At 55.3% G+C, this 19,822-nt stretch overlaps 1 protein-coding gene across 6 annotated transcripts; it reads left to right on the forward strand.

The window, feature by feature from the left end:
* Positions 1 to 9,768: 9,768 nt before the first annotated feature.
* On the forward strand, positions 9,769 to 15,521 carry RAB9B (RAB9B, member RAS oncogene family). Of its 6 annotated transcripts, none has more exons than XM_085060143.1 (3): positions 9,769 to 9,859; positions 11,350 to 11,401; positions 12,255 to 15,521. In XM_085060143.1, the coding sequence occupies exon 3, from the start codon at positions 12,290 to 12,292 to the stop codon at positions 12,893 to 12,895; it is 606 nt and encodes a 201-aa protein (XP_084916269.1). In that variant the 5' UTR covers positions 9,769 to 9,859; positions 11,350 to 11,401; positions 12,255 to 12,289; the 3' UTR covers positions 12,896 to 15,521. The 6 variants fall into 6 exon arrangements, with proteins under 6 accessions (XP_084916269.1, XP_084916265.1, XP_084916270.1 ...); XM_085060139.1 differs by having other exon boundaries at positions 9,770 to 9,859; positions 11,350 to 11,672; XM_085060142.1 differs by lacking the exon at positions 11,350 to 11,401 and adding an exon at positions 11,463 to 11,672 and having other exon boundaries at positions 9,813 to 9,859.
* The last annotated feature ends 4,301 nt before the right edge of the window (positions 15,522 to 19,822 follow it).

The raw sequence follows: 19,822 nt of genomic DNA on the forward strand, positions 1-19,822 counted from the left end.
CCTATGGCTCATGGCTTCTTCCCTGGCAAAGGTTCTGGCTGTAGCTTGGCTTGTCCAGAAGGGTGGGGTGGTCTCTGCCTGGTGCTGCAGCAGTGCTGGTTGGTCAGTGTTGCTCAGAGGGCAGTGTGGGGTGGTTCCCTGCAGGGTGAATCCAGCTTGGTGTTTGCCTGGGGCTCAGTTCCTGGGGGAACTGGGAGCATTTCTGGTGTGACCATGGCCACTGTGCTCTACCACCATTGTGGTTTCTTGGTGCATCTTAAAAGTAGAGGCTAACCTGGGCCTGGCTGCCCATGTGAAGGCTGAGCCCTGCCTTGGAAAGCTTGGTGTCCCCTGCCTAAAACCTTGTGGAGCTGGGCTGGCACCTTGTCAGCACAGCTGGAGGTGCTGGCAGAGGGGATGTTGGCCTGTGTCCTGCTGGTGTGGTGGTCAGGCCAGCTCTGCCCACCCAGTTCTTGGAGCACAGCTCTCCTGGCACTGCCCTTCTGTTCCCCTTATGCCAACCTACCCTTGACTGAAGGTGGTTTTTGTAGGCCTATAAGGATGAGTATTAATGCAGTAAACCCCTTGGGTACTCTGGGCTGATCCCAGCCCTGCCTTGCAGTGGTGGAAATCCCTGGGTCCTGCAGCTGACCTCCAGCACAGTGTGAGTGAGCTCTTGACAGTGCCTCCAGATTTATGCTGAGGCTTCGTGGCTACTGCCAAGATTTCCTCACCTCCACCTGGCCTGCAGGGTCACTGACACACCAAGCCACTTATGGAGGAGGTAGAGGCAGACTGGCCAAAACTTGCCACTAACAGTTTTGGTCAGTGTTCCTAGTGAGCCTGGTCAGCTGGGGACAAACACAGGGCTCTTGTGCCTGTCCAGACATGGTGCCTATCTGCCTGGTGCCTCCACCCACGCTGCCTGTCAAGGACTGCAAATAACACTGCCTGTGTGGTTGCCACTGCCTCCACCCCTTAAAAAGCGGAATTGAAAAAGCTGCAGGTAAGAGTTCAGTGTTTGTGCCCTTTCAGGGCAGCATGTGGGGTTTTCTGTGGGGTGAGGGCAGTGGGGAGCAGTGCAGAGGCTCAGCTGGGGCTGCTGCTGTGTTGGGCTGAGCACTGGAAAGCCCAGCACATGCCAAGGTGGCTGTGCCCCTTCAGCACCCTGATGTCCTCAGGACAGAACCCTATCCTGGATGTGGGAGTCTTTTCCCAGTGCCAGCTGCCAGGGTGGTTTATCAGGGTGACAATGTGTCCCTCTCAGGGGTGGCTTTTCTCACGGGGCAGGGGTAGGCAGGTAAAGCCAGCCTGAGTTCTTTCCCCATCCCTGACAGCCGGAGCCTGAGTTGAACCAGGTGAAGCTTTAGGATGTAAACAAAGGTGCAGTGCTGATCTCCCCTCCTCAGCACTGCTTTTGGGGATAGGGAGGTCTCCATGGCTGCCCAGAGCACCTTGGCAGCTCCTGACATCACCCCAGTGCCTCTCCCTGCTGCGTGCTGCAACGGGCCCCTCTGCGGGCATTGAAAAGCACCAGGGTAAAGCACCAGGCTACTTATCTCTCCCTGAGTCACATGGACATCTGCAAGGCCACAGCAGAAGTGTCTCCTCCCTGGCACTGCTGTGCTTACAACAACTTCCCCCTCACCCTGTGCTATGCATGCAGGCAGCAGAGCCTGCCAGGGGTGCTGGGCACTCCAGTCCTACAGAGCCAACTGGTTTGCTGGCCAGGGCTGTGGGTTGCTCCAAATGGCAAGGTGGCTGGTGCCAGAAGCTGGCAATGCTCCAGCATTGGTCCTGAGTCTCTGAAAGTGGCCCATGGGACCCTGATGCATCCCGGGGAGCTGTAGGGATGTTGATGCATCTGGGTTTGTGTTGCTTTTTCACTGTGGCTGACCCAGGCATATAGGGATACAGGTTTATACATGGGGTTAAGTGCTGGCACAGCCAGGTCTGTGCCCCAAGGAAGCCACCCCAGGGGCTGACAGTCCCAGCCTGGACCCAGGGACGTCAGCTGGAACTGGGAGCAGCTCCCCAGCAAACAGATCTCCATGTGTTTTATGGCCAATGTGGCTGTGTTCACCTAAAATGAGGGCAATCCAGGCATGTCTCCCAACCCTATCCCTGCCAGAATGGTTCACAGGAAGTACCAGAAGAAGTTGCCTAAATGCCCTATCCTCAAGACTAAGGGTAAAGAGTTACCTATGGTTTGCTAACCAGGGACCAAAATGTCCCTGTTACCAGCAGAGTATGAGTCAGTAAGGGGAGAACTATTACAGAAAAGCCTTTTATCAACACTTTCCCTCCCTACACCAGACCTTCCCCTTTTCACCCTGCCATTCATGGGCCCGCAGCTGCCAGTGGTGTGAGAGGCTAGGACACCTGCCAGGCTGGTATCCCCTAGAAATGTGGTGGCTTCGGCAGCACGGGCTGCCCCAGCTGCCCCCCATGCACAGAGGATGCCATCCCAGGAGCTGGGCCTTCCTGGCAGGCCTCTATGACCCTTCCCTCGCTGGGCACCAGCTGAGTTACTCATGTCAGCCCCTCCTGGCAATGCCAGGAGGATATAATCCATGCTTCTCTCATCCAGGGCCCATCCCACTGCTTCTGGGTGGTTTCCTCCCCTGTTCAATGAGATGGTGAGCTGTGGCCTCACTGTAGAGGGAGGAGAAGAAGGCTGAGTCACCATCAGGAGGATTTTGGGCAAATACCTGGTGACCAGCAGTTAGAGGTGAATTCAGATCAGGGCTTGCAGCTGGGATGGGTGTCTGCTCCTGCCGCTGCTCCATCCCCTCTGACTCAGGAGAGGATTTGGCCCAACACACACAAGTGTGGAGGATCATAACTCCACCTCTGGCAGGAGGTGCCTGAGTCAGCCTGTGCATGGCCCTGCACTAGGCTCTCCTGTGCCCCACTGCTCCCTCCCTTCCTCATGTCCTGCAGCATCAAGCTGGTTTATAGCACAACTCACCAAGGGCAAGGGAGGCTTTTGCACTCTGGCAGCCGGCATTTTCCCTTTGCCACTCGCCATCTGGCAGCCCCCAGAGCTGCGGCAGAAAGTGATGAGAGCCAAGAGGTGTCAGTGATCAAGGCTCATGGCAGCTCCTGCATGGCAGGAAATTGCCATTCCCAACCTGAACTGCTGTCAGTCCAAGCAAACCTCCCTTGGAAGGTGTGTATTTGGCACCAAAGCAAACAGGATTAGGCGAAGCCAGGCTGCACAGACAGGAGGATGCTGGAGCTCCCCTGTGGATAGATCCTGACCACCCCCACCTCCCTGCTCCCTGCAAAAAATATGTCACTACCTTTGTGTCACTCAGGTCAGCCTTTCCCTGCCAGGTCTCTGCCACCCGCATGGACACGTTGCCAAGCACAGAGCTCAAACCGCCCCCACTAGGGGGTGGCAGGGGTGGAGAGGGGAAGCAAGGGGCAGCAAGCATGAGCTGACAGGGAAAACCTCTGCTGGGAGTGCTTAGGGAGGATGTGTGAGTGCGTGCGTGGGTATAGTCAAAGAAGAAAGCAGAAGAGGAGTAATAATGGGGAAATGAAAGTTGTGTGGGCTAGGGACCATGGCCCTTTGGCAAGGAGTTGGTGGGAGCCACTGTGGGGTGCAACAGTTGTGAGTGATGGGGACACTTGGTGACACAGGGGAAGGGTGAACAGACAAGTTGTCCCCATCCTGTGGTGGGGAGCAGCACTGTGCTGGAGAGACCCCTTGGCCATGGGGAGGAAGAGTCATTGTCCCTGACCAACGGGTGTAAAGGCACCCACACAGCGAGCCAGGAGCCTCTGGACACCTGCACTGGGAAACTGGCCTGTGGGCTGCACACTCTCAGCACGACCCAACACCTTACCCAGCAGAAAAGTTATTACTGCTCTTGAAATAATGCCCTGGAGGTCAGGTTTACCATCAGGAGCTTACTCATCCGCTGCCAGAGAGGGCTCAGCATGAGTAGTGATGAACCGAGAGCACGCAGAGCTTCCTGCTCGGGACCAAGCTCCCGCCAGCACCTGGCTCTAAACAAAGCCGGGAAGTCACGCACTGAGCCCCCCTGCAGCCCCCCACTGCCCGCATTTGGCGGGGCTCTGGCCGGCACGAGGCGCAGGTGGGAGCAGCCTGGCTGCGTGCCTTGGCCGGGCTACAGGCGCTGCTGGCGCCGGGGATGCCGAGCCCTTCGAGAGATCCCGGCCCGCTCCTGACAGCGGCCGGAACTCTGTGCTCACTTCTGGCCCCCCCGGTTGCATTCTGCAGATTCCCGCGGGCCTGAGGGGCCGTGCCCGGAGCTGCGGCGGCATGTGCTCTGCGGGAACGCGGCTCCGGTGTCTGCGGCAGAGCCCGCACTTGCACCCGAGCCGGGGCAGCTGACGGAGCAGAGGATCGCTTTATTTTAGGAAGCAGCTGGCTCACACAGGAGACATTGTTTATCATCTTTCTTGCCTCTGGTGTTTTATTACAAAGGATTATGGCATGAAAAGCCATTTTGTTCCCCTGTTCCCACTGCATAGCCCCTCTTCATGATTTATTCCTCTCCACGGGCAGCAGCTGGGGTATGACATCCCAGGAAGTGGGGAGGGGGGAATAAGGTGAGTGTTCAAACCCATGGCAATGATGACAGAAGGGGTGCACCCAGTGCCCAAATCATGACACAGATAACGGGAGTTTGCTGGGGTGCCTGAGACTGTTCATGTACCTTCATGATGAGAGGAAACCTCGAGGGGTGGAAAAACAAAATCAAAGCCTGTCCACAGTGTGTGTCACCTGTAAGGCAAGGTCATCTCATTCTGTCTGGACAAGTCAGAGATCAGTATCCTCTCCCCAGGCACACAACTGTCCCCAAGCCTGTGTGCCCCACTGCCAGTGCTGGTGGCATCCTGTGGTATCACAGTCCCAAACCTGCCTGGATCTGTACGGGAACGTCCTGCTGCCCACTGCCAGGCTGGGCACAGCATGGTGCGGGGTATGAGCTGGGGGTGTCAGCATGGGAATATGGTCCTTTGCCACTCCCTCCAGAATCACCTTCAGACAGGGTAGAGGCACCTCCAGAGCCACAGCAGGAGCAGTTTCTCTCTGTCCCTCTGTCCAGGCACTTTTCTTGCCAAGCAACTGCCAAGATACCACGTGCCCCTCTGTCCCCCTCCTCTGTCCCTGCTGCTGTGTGCCTTTCCTGTGGGTCCCAGAGCAGAGTCTGTGGCAGCACAGGCTGAACTCTCCTCCTCCTGCCTGTGAGTGGAGCCAGTCAGATTCCTCCGTGGTTTTTCAGGAACCAGCTCCGGAGCCATGGCCAGCAGATAAGCATGTTGCAACAGATGCCTTATGCTGCCTACCAAAGGCCCATCCTGTCTGTGCACCTACATCAGGGTAGAACTATGTCTGGTGCTGCCTCCTGTGGCACTACCTGCTCTGCCACCTTGTCACCCAACATGTCCCCAAAAACCAGCCCAGGGAAAGAGCTGGGGATAGGCAGGGAGGTGAGGGCAGCGGTGTGTGGCTCAGCCACTGCCAGGCCTGCGGTTGCACTGCAGCTGGGACAAGCCCCTGCCTGCAGTGTTGTGTCTGAGAGGCAGATCTGCAGCCCAGGCATGTCCCCCTCCCTGCTGCCTCAGACCAGCTCACGAAAACAACACAGGTCACTTCCTTAGGGCAGGTTGAGCTAAGTGGGGTAGAGGGGGATGCATGGTGGGGTCTTCCTCAGCTTTGCTCCAGCCATGGAGCTCCTTCCTGGGGAGGTAAGTGGATAATGGGGTACATGGGCAACCACTGCTCAGGGCCATAGGCTCAGGGCAAATGGGGGTGGCTAAGGCTAGGGGTGGCAGGACTCTCCAGGGGGTTCCTGTGCTGGAAAATGTTTCTGAGAAGATGCCATGGGCTGGAGCTGCTGCCGGGTACAAGCCTTGGAGGAACACCAGGGCTGGAACAAAGGCAGAGGCCCAAGTCCCAGCTGCAGCACAGGACGTGTGATGAATTAATCGGGTCATGAGCTGGCAGCATTGTGTGACCACAGGCTGGCAGGGGGTCGAAGCTGGATCAGGGCTCCTCACCTTGGCACCAGCTTCATGTTGTTTGCCATAACTCCCAGAGCTGGCAGTGAGAGCCAGTCAGCTGCACACATGGTGCAGCCTCTCTGGGCAGGGATGCAGATGAGCACAGGGGAGTAAAATCTTTCATGCTGCAGGAGTCCTGCGCCCTGCAGAGTCACTGCCCTGCTGCCCCATGGCAGCCCCCACAGCCCTGGTACTGCTCACCCAGCACATAGCTCCTGGGCCACATTCCCATCTCCAGACAAATCCCCCTGCAGCAACTGGTGCCCAGGACCCACAGGCAAGGTCCCATCCTGCCCATGGGGCTAGGGCAGTGCTGCTCTCAGTGGGTTCCCACCAACACAAGGTCATGCCCAGATAAGCCCTTTCCTTAACTTGTGCTAAGTGTGCTTTAGTCATAGTAGTTACTAAGTAGGCAGCTCCTGTTGGGTCACAGTGTTTGTTGGCTGCACTGCTTATCTCTTTACTTTGCTGGGCTTTGGGAACATGTTAGTACAAACCATGGCTCTGTGCTTTGCCCAGGCACTGATGGCCTTGCTCTGCTGGGGATGCTGCCTTGTGGAGAGGATCTGGGAATACATCTCCCTCTCACTACCCAGGACTGATGTGGGTGGCTTTATTGTGCAGGCTCACCCTTACATGGGTTTTTAATTCTACTGATTAACAACTGGGGGTTTGTGGCAGCAATTTACAGTCTCTGCAGGCAGCTTCTCTCAGATATGAGGGCAAGATATCTATTCAGGGAAAATTTTGTGAATTCTTCAGGAAAGTGGACCACCACAGGTGAAGGGATCCAGCATCTGAGAGAATTAAGCAGTGCTGGAGGTCATCTACAGTGATCTAGACAAGGATGACATCTCCAAAGATACAAAGAATGTCCTGTGCACACAGGCTGTGTGAAAAAAGGTAATTCAGAGTACCCCAGTGTCATTCTGACAGCTTGGCAGCAATGTGTTGTCCAGATATGAAAACACTAGCTGTGGGGAAAACATCTTCTTGGTTCCAGTACTTTGAAGAAATATCTGCCCTCCTCATCCCTATGAGCCAGTGCCTTGGCTGTCAGGGGCACCCCAAGAAGTCAGTCTCCTTCTGCCCTGGTCAGAGGGAGAGTAAGTCCCAGGTGCATGTGGTGCATTCCAGTGCTTCTTGCTTGACCAGGGGAGGAGAACAAGCAGTGGAATAGTGAACCCAGCTTTAAGCTGGAAACCCATGTATGAGACATAAAAGGGAAGAGAGCTGTTAAGAGGAGGAAATCCTAAGAAGGCTGCCAGTGTTACTGCTGTAGAGACACAAGAAGGCAACCATTTTTTGAAGCAACCACTATGAGTGCTCAAGCCCTACTTCCTAGGAAGTAACTCAACATCACCTGCTGATGGGAAGTAGAGAATAAATCCTTTGCTTTCCTTGTCTTCTGCACGCAGCTTTTGCTTTATTAAGCTGCCTTTATCTTGATCCACAAGTTCTTTTCCGTCTTACTTTGTCCCTGCCCTATCCTGCTGAGGAGGAGAGTGGTAGAGCAGCTTGGTGGGTACGTGGTGTTCACCACCGATGCCAGATGGGTTGTTGTCCAGCTCAGCAAGGCAGCCAGGCTGCACAGCCACTGGGAGCCAAAACAGACCAGGCACATCCCTGCTCAGGTGGGCAAGCGACTCCAACAGCTGCCAACACCCACAGATTGCCCTGGAGGTACATGGGGGCCCCTCGAGCATGAGCACGGTCAGCTGGGGTCACTGGCCATGTGGCATCTTTGGCTGAGCTGCAGGGACATGCTGCCCTCCCTAAACCCTGCAGGCAGCATCCCCTGAGGATTAGGTGTCTGCCAGGCCTGACAGGGGTGGTGCAGGAAGGCAGAGCATGGCAGGGTGCTGCAGCAGAGTACTGTGCCCCTGTTGCTTTGGCAGAATCTGTCGTGGTGGCTCCTTCTTGTTCAGGATCAGGGCTCACCCCTTAAATGCGAAATCAGATCCCTAATCAATAAATACTGGTAAATAATGGGACTGAACGGCTGCCAGGCAAAGGGAACTTGGCAGGGGCGAGTGTGCCATGCTCAGAGGCTCACTCCGGCAATGCATGATCCTGACAGGGCTGGCATGGGGACTTGGACTGGAGGCACCTCCCAGTGGGTGGTCCAGGCTGGGTCTTCCACAGGTACCAGCAGCATCCTGCACTTCTGGCCCTCGTGTGTACATTGGTGGCCCAAATGCACTCTCCAGGAGCTCCCCCATTTTCACCAGGCTCCCCTGGTCCCTGACTGCAAACAGCCTCGGCCTTGGGCCCTTGTGCTGGCCACCCCCTCCTCACCCCCCTAGGCTTCCCTTGTTCCCCATCTCTTCTAATAGATCACCGAGGCTGGTATTAATATAATCCCTGGCTTAATTTAAATCCTCCTCCCATCTCATGCGTTTCTGGGGGGAGGAGGGCATTGATGCACTTTTGTGGCACCCACTGAGCCCTGGAGCAGAGGCAGGATTCAGATGGCCAAAAGCCCTGGGTATCCATGCGAAGGGTCCTGGCTGTTCCCCACCAGGAAGGTGTCCAGGGCATGTTGCAGCCCCAGTGAGATGTGTTCCCAAATTTCAAAGGTGTATCTCAGTTGCACCAGACACTGTTAGGAAGAAGAGTTGATGATGCCAGCCACAAGTGGAAGGAGAACACACAAGTGGGTGCTGCTCCCCAAAACCCCTCTGGAGCCACCTGGGGGTCAGGTTTTCCCCTCCCTCTCCAGTCTCCTCCCATTGTCTGGGCCAGGCTGGCATGACCTTGCCACTGTTTTCTCCTTCAACTCTCTGTAATGTTTGTATTTACTGCTCTTCCATGGAAACCTTCTTTAAGACATTCTCGCTCCTGGTCTCGTGGGTGATGGTCAGGGTGGGGGAGTCTCACTCTTTTGGGCAGCTGTCACTGAAATGACAAAGTGGGAGTGGGGGGACTATGAGAGGAGTGACAGCGGCTGGCAGTCAGGGGGCACAGGCAGGACTGTGAGGGGAGTGACAGGGGAGGGCGGCGAGGGGCTGCGGCACGACATGTGGGACTGTGAGGAGACGGGTGGTCGGGGAGTGACAGGGACTGGCGTTGAGGGGGCTGCGGGGGACGGGGGACATGCGGGGACTGAGGAGAGTCACAGAGGGGACTGTGAGGGGCGTGCAGGGGGCGGGCAGTGCGGGGCTGAGGGGCTGTGGGGCGGCATGAGGTACTGTTTGGGGGAGTGACAGGGCGGGCAGTGAGGCACAGGGGGACACTGAGGGGACGGGAGATTGAGCAGTGGCAGGGCGGGCTGCGAGGGGACACAGGGGGGACTGTGACGGGGAGAGTACGAGGGGTCTGAAGAGGCACACGGCGGACATGCGGGACTGTGAGGGGACTGAGGAGGCACATGGGGGGCTTGGAGGGGAGTGGCAGGGCCAGTGCGAAGGGTCTGAGGAGGTAGAGGAGGCACGTGCGCGACTGTGAAGGCACTGAGGCGGGCCGCTAACAGGAGCAGCCGGGGCGCTGTGAGGGGCTGCGGGGCGGTGACAGCAGCGGCCGGATCGCTGTCAGGGGCTGCGGGGCGGTGACAGCAGCGGCCGGGGCGCTGTGAGGGGCTGCGGGGCGGTGACAGCAGCGGCCGGGGCGCTGTGAGGGGCTGCGGGGCGGGCCCTGCCGGCCGGGGCGCTGTGAGGGGCTGCGGGGCGGTGACAGCAGCGGCCGGGGCGCTGTGAGGGGCTGCGGGGCGGGCCCTGCCGGCCGGGGGCGGGTCGTGCCGGCCGGCGGGAGGCGCGTGCGCTGCGCAGGCGCGGGGCTGAGCGGCACCTGCGCCCCGCGGGCCGGGCGGCGGCGGCGGCCGGAGGGCGGTGAGGGCGAGGTAAGGGCGGGCCCGGCGCCGCCGCCCCCGGCGCGGGCACCCGCGGAGGGGGGCCGGAGAGCCGCCCCTTTACCCCGGTCCCTGCCGAGGGGCCCCTCGCGGGTGCCGCTCCTCGGCCGCGGGCACCTCCCTGGCCGCTCCCGTGGGGCGGGAGGGGACCCGCCGGAGGGTCTCGCCTCCGCCGAGCCGGGGCCTGGGGAGCGGGGGAAAGTCGGGCCCGGCGCGCCCACCCTGCTGTTGGTACCTGCACACAGGTGCTGGCGCCCTGCGAGAGCGGCTCGGCCGCGCTGCAGTGGGGTTCAGCCTCCGGAATAGCTCGCAGCGGGGCAGCGATGTCACGGCTGCCAGCAGCGTGCTGACCTGCAGGCTCTGGAGCAGCCCGACATAACCTATTAGTCATTTTTAAAACAAGTCACTTGCTAACAGACCATTTCTAAGCAGAAACTCTTCTCGGGGCTGATGGCCTGTGCCAGGAGGGGCTTTGGTGACAGAGGCTGTCTTAAGCATCCCTCAGCAAGGTTTGGAAAAGGAGCAAGGGTATTGAACAGCTCACCTGCTCACGGCAGCAGGAGTTCCCCTAAGCCATCGGCCCCGGGGAGCTGTGCTGCAGTTCCTGTTTGTCTTTTCTGACATTTGCATTTTGGTCTTTGCTTTAGAACTACTGGGTCACACGCTCCTCCTCAAATAGCCCATCAGGTTAGCTCAATTCTGCTTGGTTTGAGGTGTTTCTGTGCAGGGAAGTGAAATTGGTGAGCCTTTTGTGCAGAAAATGCAAAAACTCACTTAAAGCAGAAGTTTCTGATTTTGGCTTTGTGGTAAGCACTGTTTGAAAGAGCTGCAAAAAGTGCAGAATCAAGGTTGAACAGGGTCCCCCGAGATTAATGCAGAAAGTGGGGTTTGGTCTGGAAGGAGTAGGAGTGCTGAGCTGAGCAGTGCCACACACACTCCTGCTTCGATGGGCTGGAGGTGTCATCACTAAGCAGCACTACTCATCCACACCCTTCCCAGGAATGTTGGTAGCAGGTGTAAGCAAGTTCCATCTCTTTTCCTACCAGGCTCTTGCCAGCTGGCTGATACTCCTAGGTAGCAGATTCAGGTGCATGTTCAGTCCTCAAAGCAGATTCCAGAGTGTGTGAGTAGGCAGGGCAAGCAGATCATAGTTATTGTCATTCCCTGTGTTAAAGGTAGATGTGGGGTGCACAGCCTCTGCACTCATGTCAGGGCTCCTTCAATTTGTTCTGTTCTTATTTGGAGTTCAGTATGCATATTGTTCTGGCTCTGCCCTGGCCAGAAATGGGCTGTGTTCCATTTCAGTCAGGGCAAAGGAATCTCCTCAGTGCTTTGTTTTTGCTGTTGCACTCCAGCCATCAGTACCGCACATGCAGGTTCCTAAAGGTCTGCTATTGTTCTTGCACCCTGCTTCAGCATTGCAAACTGAAAGGCAATGAGGGCAGCTCTGGCAACCCTGATGACTGATGTTTGTTTTTTAGTGACTGGTACACTGGAGGAAGGTGTTCCTTGGATAGCCCGGAGACAAAGCAGGTACAGTACAACACCCAAACAAACATCTTATTCCACGTCAGGTCTTTACCCTCATCTGCAGAGTATCTCTGGGAGGGGAAGGATGCACTGGCACTTGGCCTTGAGGGTGCTGACTGAGGAACCTGTGGTGTCTGGGTTGTTGCAATGTGAACTTGCAGCTGAGCCCAAGCAAACTGGGCTGTGACAGGCATTGCCAGCAAAGAGCAGCTGGTCCCTGTGCCTGGGAAACCCCTTCCGAGCCGTGGAGATCACGCGCAGCTCCGCTGGTAAGGTGAGTCAGCATCCTCACAGTGATTAAGAACTGGCTTGACAAATGACTTGTATTGATATTAGACCTGCACATCTATTACATCCTTCCAGTAGAGCGAGTCAGAGAGGAGAAATTACTCAGCTGGTGATGGTTCAGTGGAAAGGAAGGCCTGGTGACAGCCACCCCTGGTGATTTTGCTGTTTATGCGGCAGCCTGAAGATGCAGGCCCAGGGAAATGTTTAAGTAGTGATGATGTGTTTGGAAAAACTGGACAAGCTTTCTGATACAGAGTTTTCACCAAAAGTGGTGTAATTGATCCTGAACTCTCGACAGCTGTTTTCACCTTGCACTTAAATGGGTGATCTGTTGCAACCATTTTGGACCTGATGGAGGACTTGAATGCCTGAAAGCTTGTCCAGTTCCCAGCTCTAATGTCTCTGATAAGAGAGATTAGGATAATATGATTTCTCTAAAAAGAAAAATCACCTCCTATATATAAAACTTGTTCAGAAATAGAAATACCATATTCTGTTCTTCTGTATGTGTCTTTCTGCAGAACCCACAAGTCAAATGGCTGTTTTGTACTATTTCTGAACCCTGCAGGTTGCCTTGGTACCCTGCCCCTCCGTCCTGCTGCAATGAGTGGGAAGTCCTTGCTCCTAAAGGTCATTCTCCTTGGAGATGGTGGAGTTGGGAAGAGCTCCCTCATGAATCGGTACGTCACCAACAAGTTTGACTCGCAGGCATTCCACACGATTGGGGTGGAGTTCTTGAACCGGGACCTGGAGGTGGACGGGCGTTTTGTGACCCTCCAGATTTGGGACACTGCAGGACAGGAGAGGTTCAAGAGCCTGCGGACACCCTTTTACCGGGGAGCAGACTGCTGCCTGCTGACCTTCAGTGTGGATGACCGGCAGAGCTTTGAGAACCTCAGTAACTGGCAGAAGGAGTTTATCTATTACGCTGATGTGAAGAACCCTGAACACTTCCCGTTTGTAGTCCTGGGCAACAAGATAGACAAACTGGAGAGACAGGTGAGCACAGAGGAGGCCCGGGCCTGGTGCATGGAAAACGGTAACTATCCGTACCTGGAGACTAGTGCCAAGGACGACACCAATGTGACAGTGGCCTTTGAGGAAGCCGTGCGACAGGTGCTGGCGGTGGAGGAGCAGCTGGAGCACTGCATGCTGGGCCACACTATTGACCTGCAGTCCAGCTCCAAATCGGGGTCTTCCTGTTGTTGAGAGTGGCTGCTGCTTCGGGAACACCGCTTGAGCCAGCAGCTGGATCAGAACACACCTGGGCAGCCCTGGGGCACTCTGAGGAGAGTGGCCACAAGGACAAGAGGTGGTTTGCTCACTGGGGAGCTGCAGCCTCACCATCTGAATCCTGCCTGGAGTTTTCAGGCACAGAGCATGGATCTGCAGGAGGGAGCTGGTAACAGAGCATGCGAGCGTAGTCTTGCTTCCATCTCTGCCTGTTCTAGTAGGTTTAAAGGGCTGGGTTAAAGTCCTTTAAATTCACTAGAGACAATAGGGATCTGTTCTGTACCAAGAACTGCCTGCAGGGCAAAGCTGAGAGCATCCTAGACACTGAAGTATTTTAGTCCTGAACTAAAAAGAAATACTAGACCCACTCATGACGATACTGCCAAAGGAAATCCCACTCAGCATATTGAACGAAACCTGTCATAAAGACTGGCCCGTTTGACTGAGAAAGCCAAATACTGGAGTGCCTGGGATGTGTGTATCTGTTGTGTAGAATAAGTGCATTGTGTCCCGAGACTGAATTGTAATGAGAATTGTTAGAGCTCTGACCTGAAGCAACATATGAAGGAGAGATGGGCCTGTGTTTGAATGTGACAGCATTGTTTCTTCACAGCTGCCTATTTCTGGTCTGTTTTTCCTCACCTCTAACTTTGTCTTGTGTGAGTGTTGTTTTCTGGAGAGACTGTCTGGTTGTTGTTTAATACATGTTTTTTTATCTCTTGTGGAGGCTCAGCCTTGAAGCCCTGGGTGAAAAACACCAATGTGGATGCTCGCTGGGTCATGTCAAAGGGTTACTCAGGAGATCTGGAGTGTGAAACTTCAGCTGGTTTCTGTCACAAGTAATCACTGTGTTCAGGTAATGTGCTCTAGCAGACCAGATGGCAGGTGGGTGGGGGACTCATGCGTGGTCTGCTGTGAAACCCACTAACTGTCTGGCACCAGTGACCACTGTGCCTCATTAGCTGGCAGATCCATGTCTTCAGTTGCTCTAGCGTGGATGTTTCTATCTGAATGCTGCAGCATGGAACCACTCACCTGTTCTATCAGGCACGGTGCTGTTGAGCACAGTTAACCTGTGGTATCATCCTGGCCCTTGATCCCTCGTGGGAAATCCAGGATGTTTTATCTGCAGTTCCTATGACAGGCTGGTCAGTAGTGTCTGCTCAGTTAACTGACTGCTGTGTTCAGTCCAGTGGGAAGAGAACTGTACTGGTCCCACCTCTGTTCAAGGTGGCGGAAAAATGGGGGTGGGGGGCCCAAGGAGCTTTCTAGAGGGGATGCTAGGCTTTGCTCCCAATCCACTACCCCCTGCTAGGTTTTAGTACCAAGCTGTCTGTGTAGCAGAGATCAGCTTGCTGACTGCTGTCTTTACCATTCATGCCCTTCAACCTTCTGTGCAAGTGTTTGGCCAAAGCTGTGACTGCCCACAGGCACGTAGGAGCTTGCCCCCGAGCACGTATCCGCTGGCTGCCTGCTGTGATTCCCACTGTGATCAGCTGCTGGATGGTCAATTTTGTAGCTCAAATCAAGCAACTTCCCTTCAACTGTGCTTTAGAGCAGGGCAGTCTCTGCCCTGTGCTGGCAGCTTGTCCCCATCACAGCACAGTCTCTGAGCATGCAGAGCAGAGCATGAGCATTCCCCCATTTCCTCTGGGGTAACCCAGGGTGATCTTGCCCTTCTCTGCAGGGCAGCTGTGTGTGGAAGGGACTGGAGTATTAATGCTTTAGGGGCATCTAATTCCTAAACAGGCCTGAACAGTTGTATTCGTGGGGAGTGAATGCTACCTAGGCAGCTCTTGCAATCTCTGGAAAAAGAGGTCCCTTAAGGAGAAGGTTCTCTCTCTATAGGTGCAAGGGATTTTTACAGGATGTTATTGTTACTGTTCATTTACCTGTGTCTGACCTCCTGAGACCTCTAGATTTTTCTTCATTAACACTGCTTGATACCTCATTCAAGATCCCAGGCTCTGTGACCTGTGGTTCCAGTTTCCATCCCTGAACAGCCTCGTTCCCTGGAGCTGGTTTGCACGGGGGCTCGGGGTCAGAACACTCAAGCCCCCATGTGATGGCCAGCCCTGCAAGGGGAGCTGCTGAGGGAGCTCCCTGCAGGTAAAACTGCCACTTCCCCATGGATCTTCTGGGATCTGTGTGAGGACTGGCACTTCCTATGGAAGAGGGCAGAGACTCAGCAAGCCACGGTGCAGGATGCACGTGTGCATCTCTGTTTGCAGCACCCTGTGCATGTCAATGCTGGTAGCTAAAGCTCAAGAGCCTTGTTGTGCATGTGTTACACAGCACCTTTTATTTCTAACAGACATTGGATCGTTGACTTTTTAATATTAAAACCCCCTATTACGTTAGGCTTATATGGTTTTTTTTTAAAAAAAAGGTATAGTATAATATATTTCAATTGTTTAATTTATTTTAAATGAAACGCACAATTCCCAAAGGAGCCAGGATTTTGCAAGTTTGGTGCCAACAGCCATCCCTTCCCTGTGTCCACTCGTGCTGCTGCGGTTGTTGCGTTGCTACAGATCTGGAATTGTAAAACCAAGATTCTGCCTTTATTTAAGCAAATAAAACACGGATGTATTCAAGTGAATTCAGAAAGTGGCTGCCTTCTTGGTTTATCAGTGTTCAAGTCGGCTTCTGTTCTTCTGAGGACTGGTTAGTTACAGCATCTGGCAGAGAAGTCACTAAGGAATCAGAGGGCTTGGTTATTCCTTGTGTACCTACCTGGACCAGGAAGGAACAGAACTCAATAGCTGAATACAGGGACCAGTTTTGTCTTTTTAAGAGTGTATCAGAAAACAGTTTCATAACGGAAATATTCCACGCTGCTTCCTTCTGTCACTGCATCTTATATTCTCAGCCGGGGCTCTCAGCAGCAAGTCCAGTACTTTCCTGTGAATTCTTCCGGTGATCTTGGAACTGGTTCCTTGGGCTCCAGGGGGTTGTAACCAGGCACAATATCCATAGGATACTGAGAAGGAAATCAGCATATGGGGACTGTTGTCTTTTGCTGTCCTGCCAGGATGGCTGCATATTTTGGGAGGCTTTCTCTGTGTTTGCAGAGCCTGTGCCTGCTGTTTCTTTTGGCAGAACCTTTTAGTTTGTTTTCCTCCCAGGTCTGCTGGCCCTACCAGTGATTCCAGGAGGCAGTGTAGGGTTCAAAGTTCTTGGAAACCATACATTTTGAATGTAGGCTGGAGTATCCAGGGTCTTCCGTCTTACTTCAGCCATTTCAAAAGGCAGCTGAAAACAGTCACAACACGACCTGGTGGGAGATGGCTCTGGCCTGGGAGTGTTGTGGGTCTTGGGTCAGGCTGCCTGTCATCAGTGAGGATCTGTCTGAAAGCACCAGAACTGCTGACTCCCCTGGTGTGAGGTGTTTGTAAGGAAGTACAGGCAGAGGCAGGAGCCATAGTGAGGCTGTTCCCTCATTCCCCACTTTCTCACTGTAAGCTGTAGCAGAGGGCTCAGTGGGTTTTGTCATGGGTTGGGTAGAGGATGGAACCCTGGAGGAAAAACAAGTATTTCCAAAGGATAGCAATGACCTGCTTCTGTGTGGAACAGGTGCTGTAGCATATCCCAGTGTGTTTGCAGAGGAGGAGGAGAGGTGAGGAGTCTCCTGATCCCATTCATCTTTCTCTCCCACAGCCTTATTGAGGATTCTGCTGATCTGGGCCAGGTAGTGCCCCTGCAAGGCCCAGCCCTGTGGGCTGAGGAAACTGAGTTCTCTTCAAGAGCCACTTGCTGAGGAGTCCCAGTGGCTGCATATGCCCTGGGGCTGCTCCCTGGGTCACCAAGTGTTCCCTGAGTGCAGCTCCTTCTCATCTCTAGGGCTACACCTCAAAGCTGTGAAGAGATTCATAGGAGCACAATCTCTGGGTACAGCATATTCTTGCATGTATTTGAGGATGAGAAGAAAGAATAAAGAGATAAAAATGCCCTTTCAGGAGCCTTTGAGCCCCACTCCAGGTTCCAGTTCCATAGGGGGGGTTGGGGGCAGCTCTGATGCTGGGACACCAGTGTGCTCTGCTCTGGACTGAGGAGCACTCCCCACTGCCCAGGAGGTGATGGCAGCTCCATCAGTGGTTATTTGAAGGCCTCAGGTGAGTCAAGAGTCCCTTGACAGGGAAATTGGGCTAATCTGTGAAATGGTGGGTTATCTGCTGGGGCAACTGCTCATGCAAGAGCAATCAGAAATGGACAGAGATATCCCTTGGCCCCAGTGCTTGCACAGCTCGTGTGGCAGTTTTTTCCTGGTGGCCTCAAAGGGTCCTTTGGGGGCTGGTGCACATGGCCACGTGCAGTTACAGACTCAGGGCACAGGTTGCATGGAAAAGTTGTGAATGCCCCATGCTTGAAAGTGTTCAAGTCCAGACTGGATGGAGCTCTGAGCATCCTGGTCTAGTGGAAAGTGTCCCTGCCCATGGCAGGGGGTGGGAACTGGATGATTGTTAAGGTCCCTTTGAACCCAAGCCATTCTATGATTCTGTGACTTTCTACTTAGTGTTCCCTCCTCATCTTCAGACATCTTCCAAGCAGAGCTGGACTGTGCAGAGGAAGAGAAAGCAGCTGGGTACCTGAGCAGTGGCAGGTGAGGACTTCCCCAGGCCAAGTGGGTGCCAGTACTATGCCACGGCCCTGGCAGGCAGGGCTGCTTGCCAAGCATGGCTTATCCAAAACATAGCCCCGTACTAGCCACTGTGAAGAAAACTACGCTTGCTGAAACCAGTACATCATCCTACACAGCCTTTCCAGGGCTGAACCCAAATCCTTGCCACGAGCAGTGAGCCATTGGTGGCGTTTCTGGTGTGTCCCGGTGGGCTCCCTGTGCTCCGGAGGCTCAGGGAAGAGGTCCCCGGGGAGCACCGCCAGCCGGGGCCAGGCAGCGTAGGCACGGGGAGCGGGGCTGCGGGACAAGCCGGGGCTCATCTCCGGCTGGCCTCGCTGCCCGAGCAGCCGCCGCTGCGTCCGACGGCCGCGGGGCGGAGCCGCAGGACCGGGGATGCTGAGGCGGCCGGAGGATCGGGGATGCTGAGGCGGCCGGGTGCAGCATCAGCCCGGCGGCCCTTCGCCATTGGGGGCCGCCTGAGCGAACGGCTGGGGACCTGTGGTCATCATCAACACCCCTGGGTGCCTCCCCTCTCTTTTCCTCTCCCCAAGGCACACAGGGCCTTCTCCCCGGGCGGCAGGGCACAGGATGGAGGGATGGGAGTCACCTTGCCTTCTTGCCAGCAAGGCAGCCCATGGGACCTACTCCCGGGTCCCTTTCTCTGGTGCAGCCTTTGTGGGAGGGAAGTACAGCCACATTTCAGCAGCTAGACGAGGGAAAATGTGATTGCACTGACTCCCCTCCTCAGAGCTCTCCTGCTGGGCCAGTTAACAGAGATGTGGTTTGGTATGAGGCAGAGCTCATTCCCTATCTTTTCTCAGCCAGCTCCTGGAGGGCCCTGGGTGCCCAGAAAAGGAGTCGTGAGGGCAGGTCCCATGTCCCCAGAAGGGTGGCAGCAAGGCATGGCCAAGGGCACACCTGATGAGGCTACACGTGGCTACATATGTCCTTTGGCCCCCAGGCTTGCCTGGCCTTGCTGGCTGCGCTCACATACCACCTCGCACTTGCTGTCCCCAGCCCTCACCCCGGCCAGGGGGGCACCAGTCTCTGCCAGGGGAAAGAGATGGTGTTTTGTTCCCCAGCTCGCTCCTGCCCAGCGGCTGATTGTGCACACACAGAGCCCTTTCAGCGTGGGGAGAGGAGGGTGATGGCATCTGGGAACGCAGGGAACAAAGGGCCCCATTGATGGTGCTGCAGCCCCATGGGTTTCTGTCAGCCGGGGCAAGGCCGAGCTGTGCCACTGAGCTGGGGCAGCAGCAGTGCATGAGCTAAACCTCCCCTGGCTGCATGGGAAACTTTGCTGCCTGTTTGGAGGGACCTGAAGCCAGGGAAGAGAGGGGGGAGTGGGATATGGGCTAGAGTCCCGTTTAGGAAGTGCAGTGAAGGTCCCACCCAGTCATTCCTGGGCATGTGGCTGTGCCTGACATCTGTCTTTTTGGACAGACCTGCTGCAAACAGTCCTGGGGTCTGAGTGTGGGGCTGGGAGTATCCCTTTGTGGCCTCACTCCCTGGAGGCCCTGAGCACAGCTCCTGGGGAGAATTCCCGAGGGAAACAACATTTGAATCAGTAATTTTTGAGCAGCTGCTATGGAAAGATGCACCTAAGTGTTTCTGGGGCAGAGAGGCAGCAGCCAATGCCCTCCCATGCGCCAGCACTGTGCACACTGTTAACAATCCTGCAGCAAATGGCACGTGGCTACCACGGAGCCAGAGACAGGACCTGTAGGGCTCTGTGACAGTGCAATGTGTCCTCATGCTTAAACAAGACCATCCTATTCCACACAGGGCTCTCTGCAAGCGAGAGAATCGCACACCCTGTGTGTCTCTGGACATGCTCATCCCACACATGCTGCCTAGTGGAGGCCAGCCAGCTTGGCTTGAGCTGTCCTGTTAGTTTTGTTGTGGCTGTGCTGTGGCTGCCACATGAGGAGACAGAGCCTGTCACTACGTGGGCTGAGTGTTAAAGGGCAGCAGAACCACCAAACACAAGCAAGCAGCTGCTACAAGACCCTGGCTTTCCTCAGGGTGGCTAGAGGAGAAATAGAGGTTTTAAGGGCCCCCCAGCTGGGAACAATGATTTTAAAGTCAGAGTTATGAACCTCGTGGCTGGAGTGGGCAGAGTCCTGCAGGGGCTGCTGGCCCACACATGGGACAGCAAGTGCTGCTCCTCTGAGACCTTCTCCTCTGCAGCCTCCCCTTCCCTGCTTTTTTTTTTTTTTTTTGGTTTGGGGTGGGGTGGGGGTTGGGAAAGCCAGCACAACAAATGGACAGGCAGACGTACA

The sequence above is a fragment of the Lichenostomus cassidix genome, chromosome 4A (genome assembly GCF_008360975.1).
Source record: "Lichenostomus cassidix isolate B80296 chromosome 4A, HeHo_3.0, whole genome shotgun sequence".
Lineage (NCBI taxonomy): Eukaryota > Metazoa > Chordata > Aves > Passeriformes > Meliphagidae > Lichenostomus > Lichenostomus cassidix.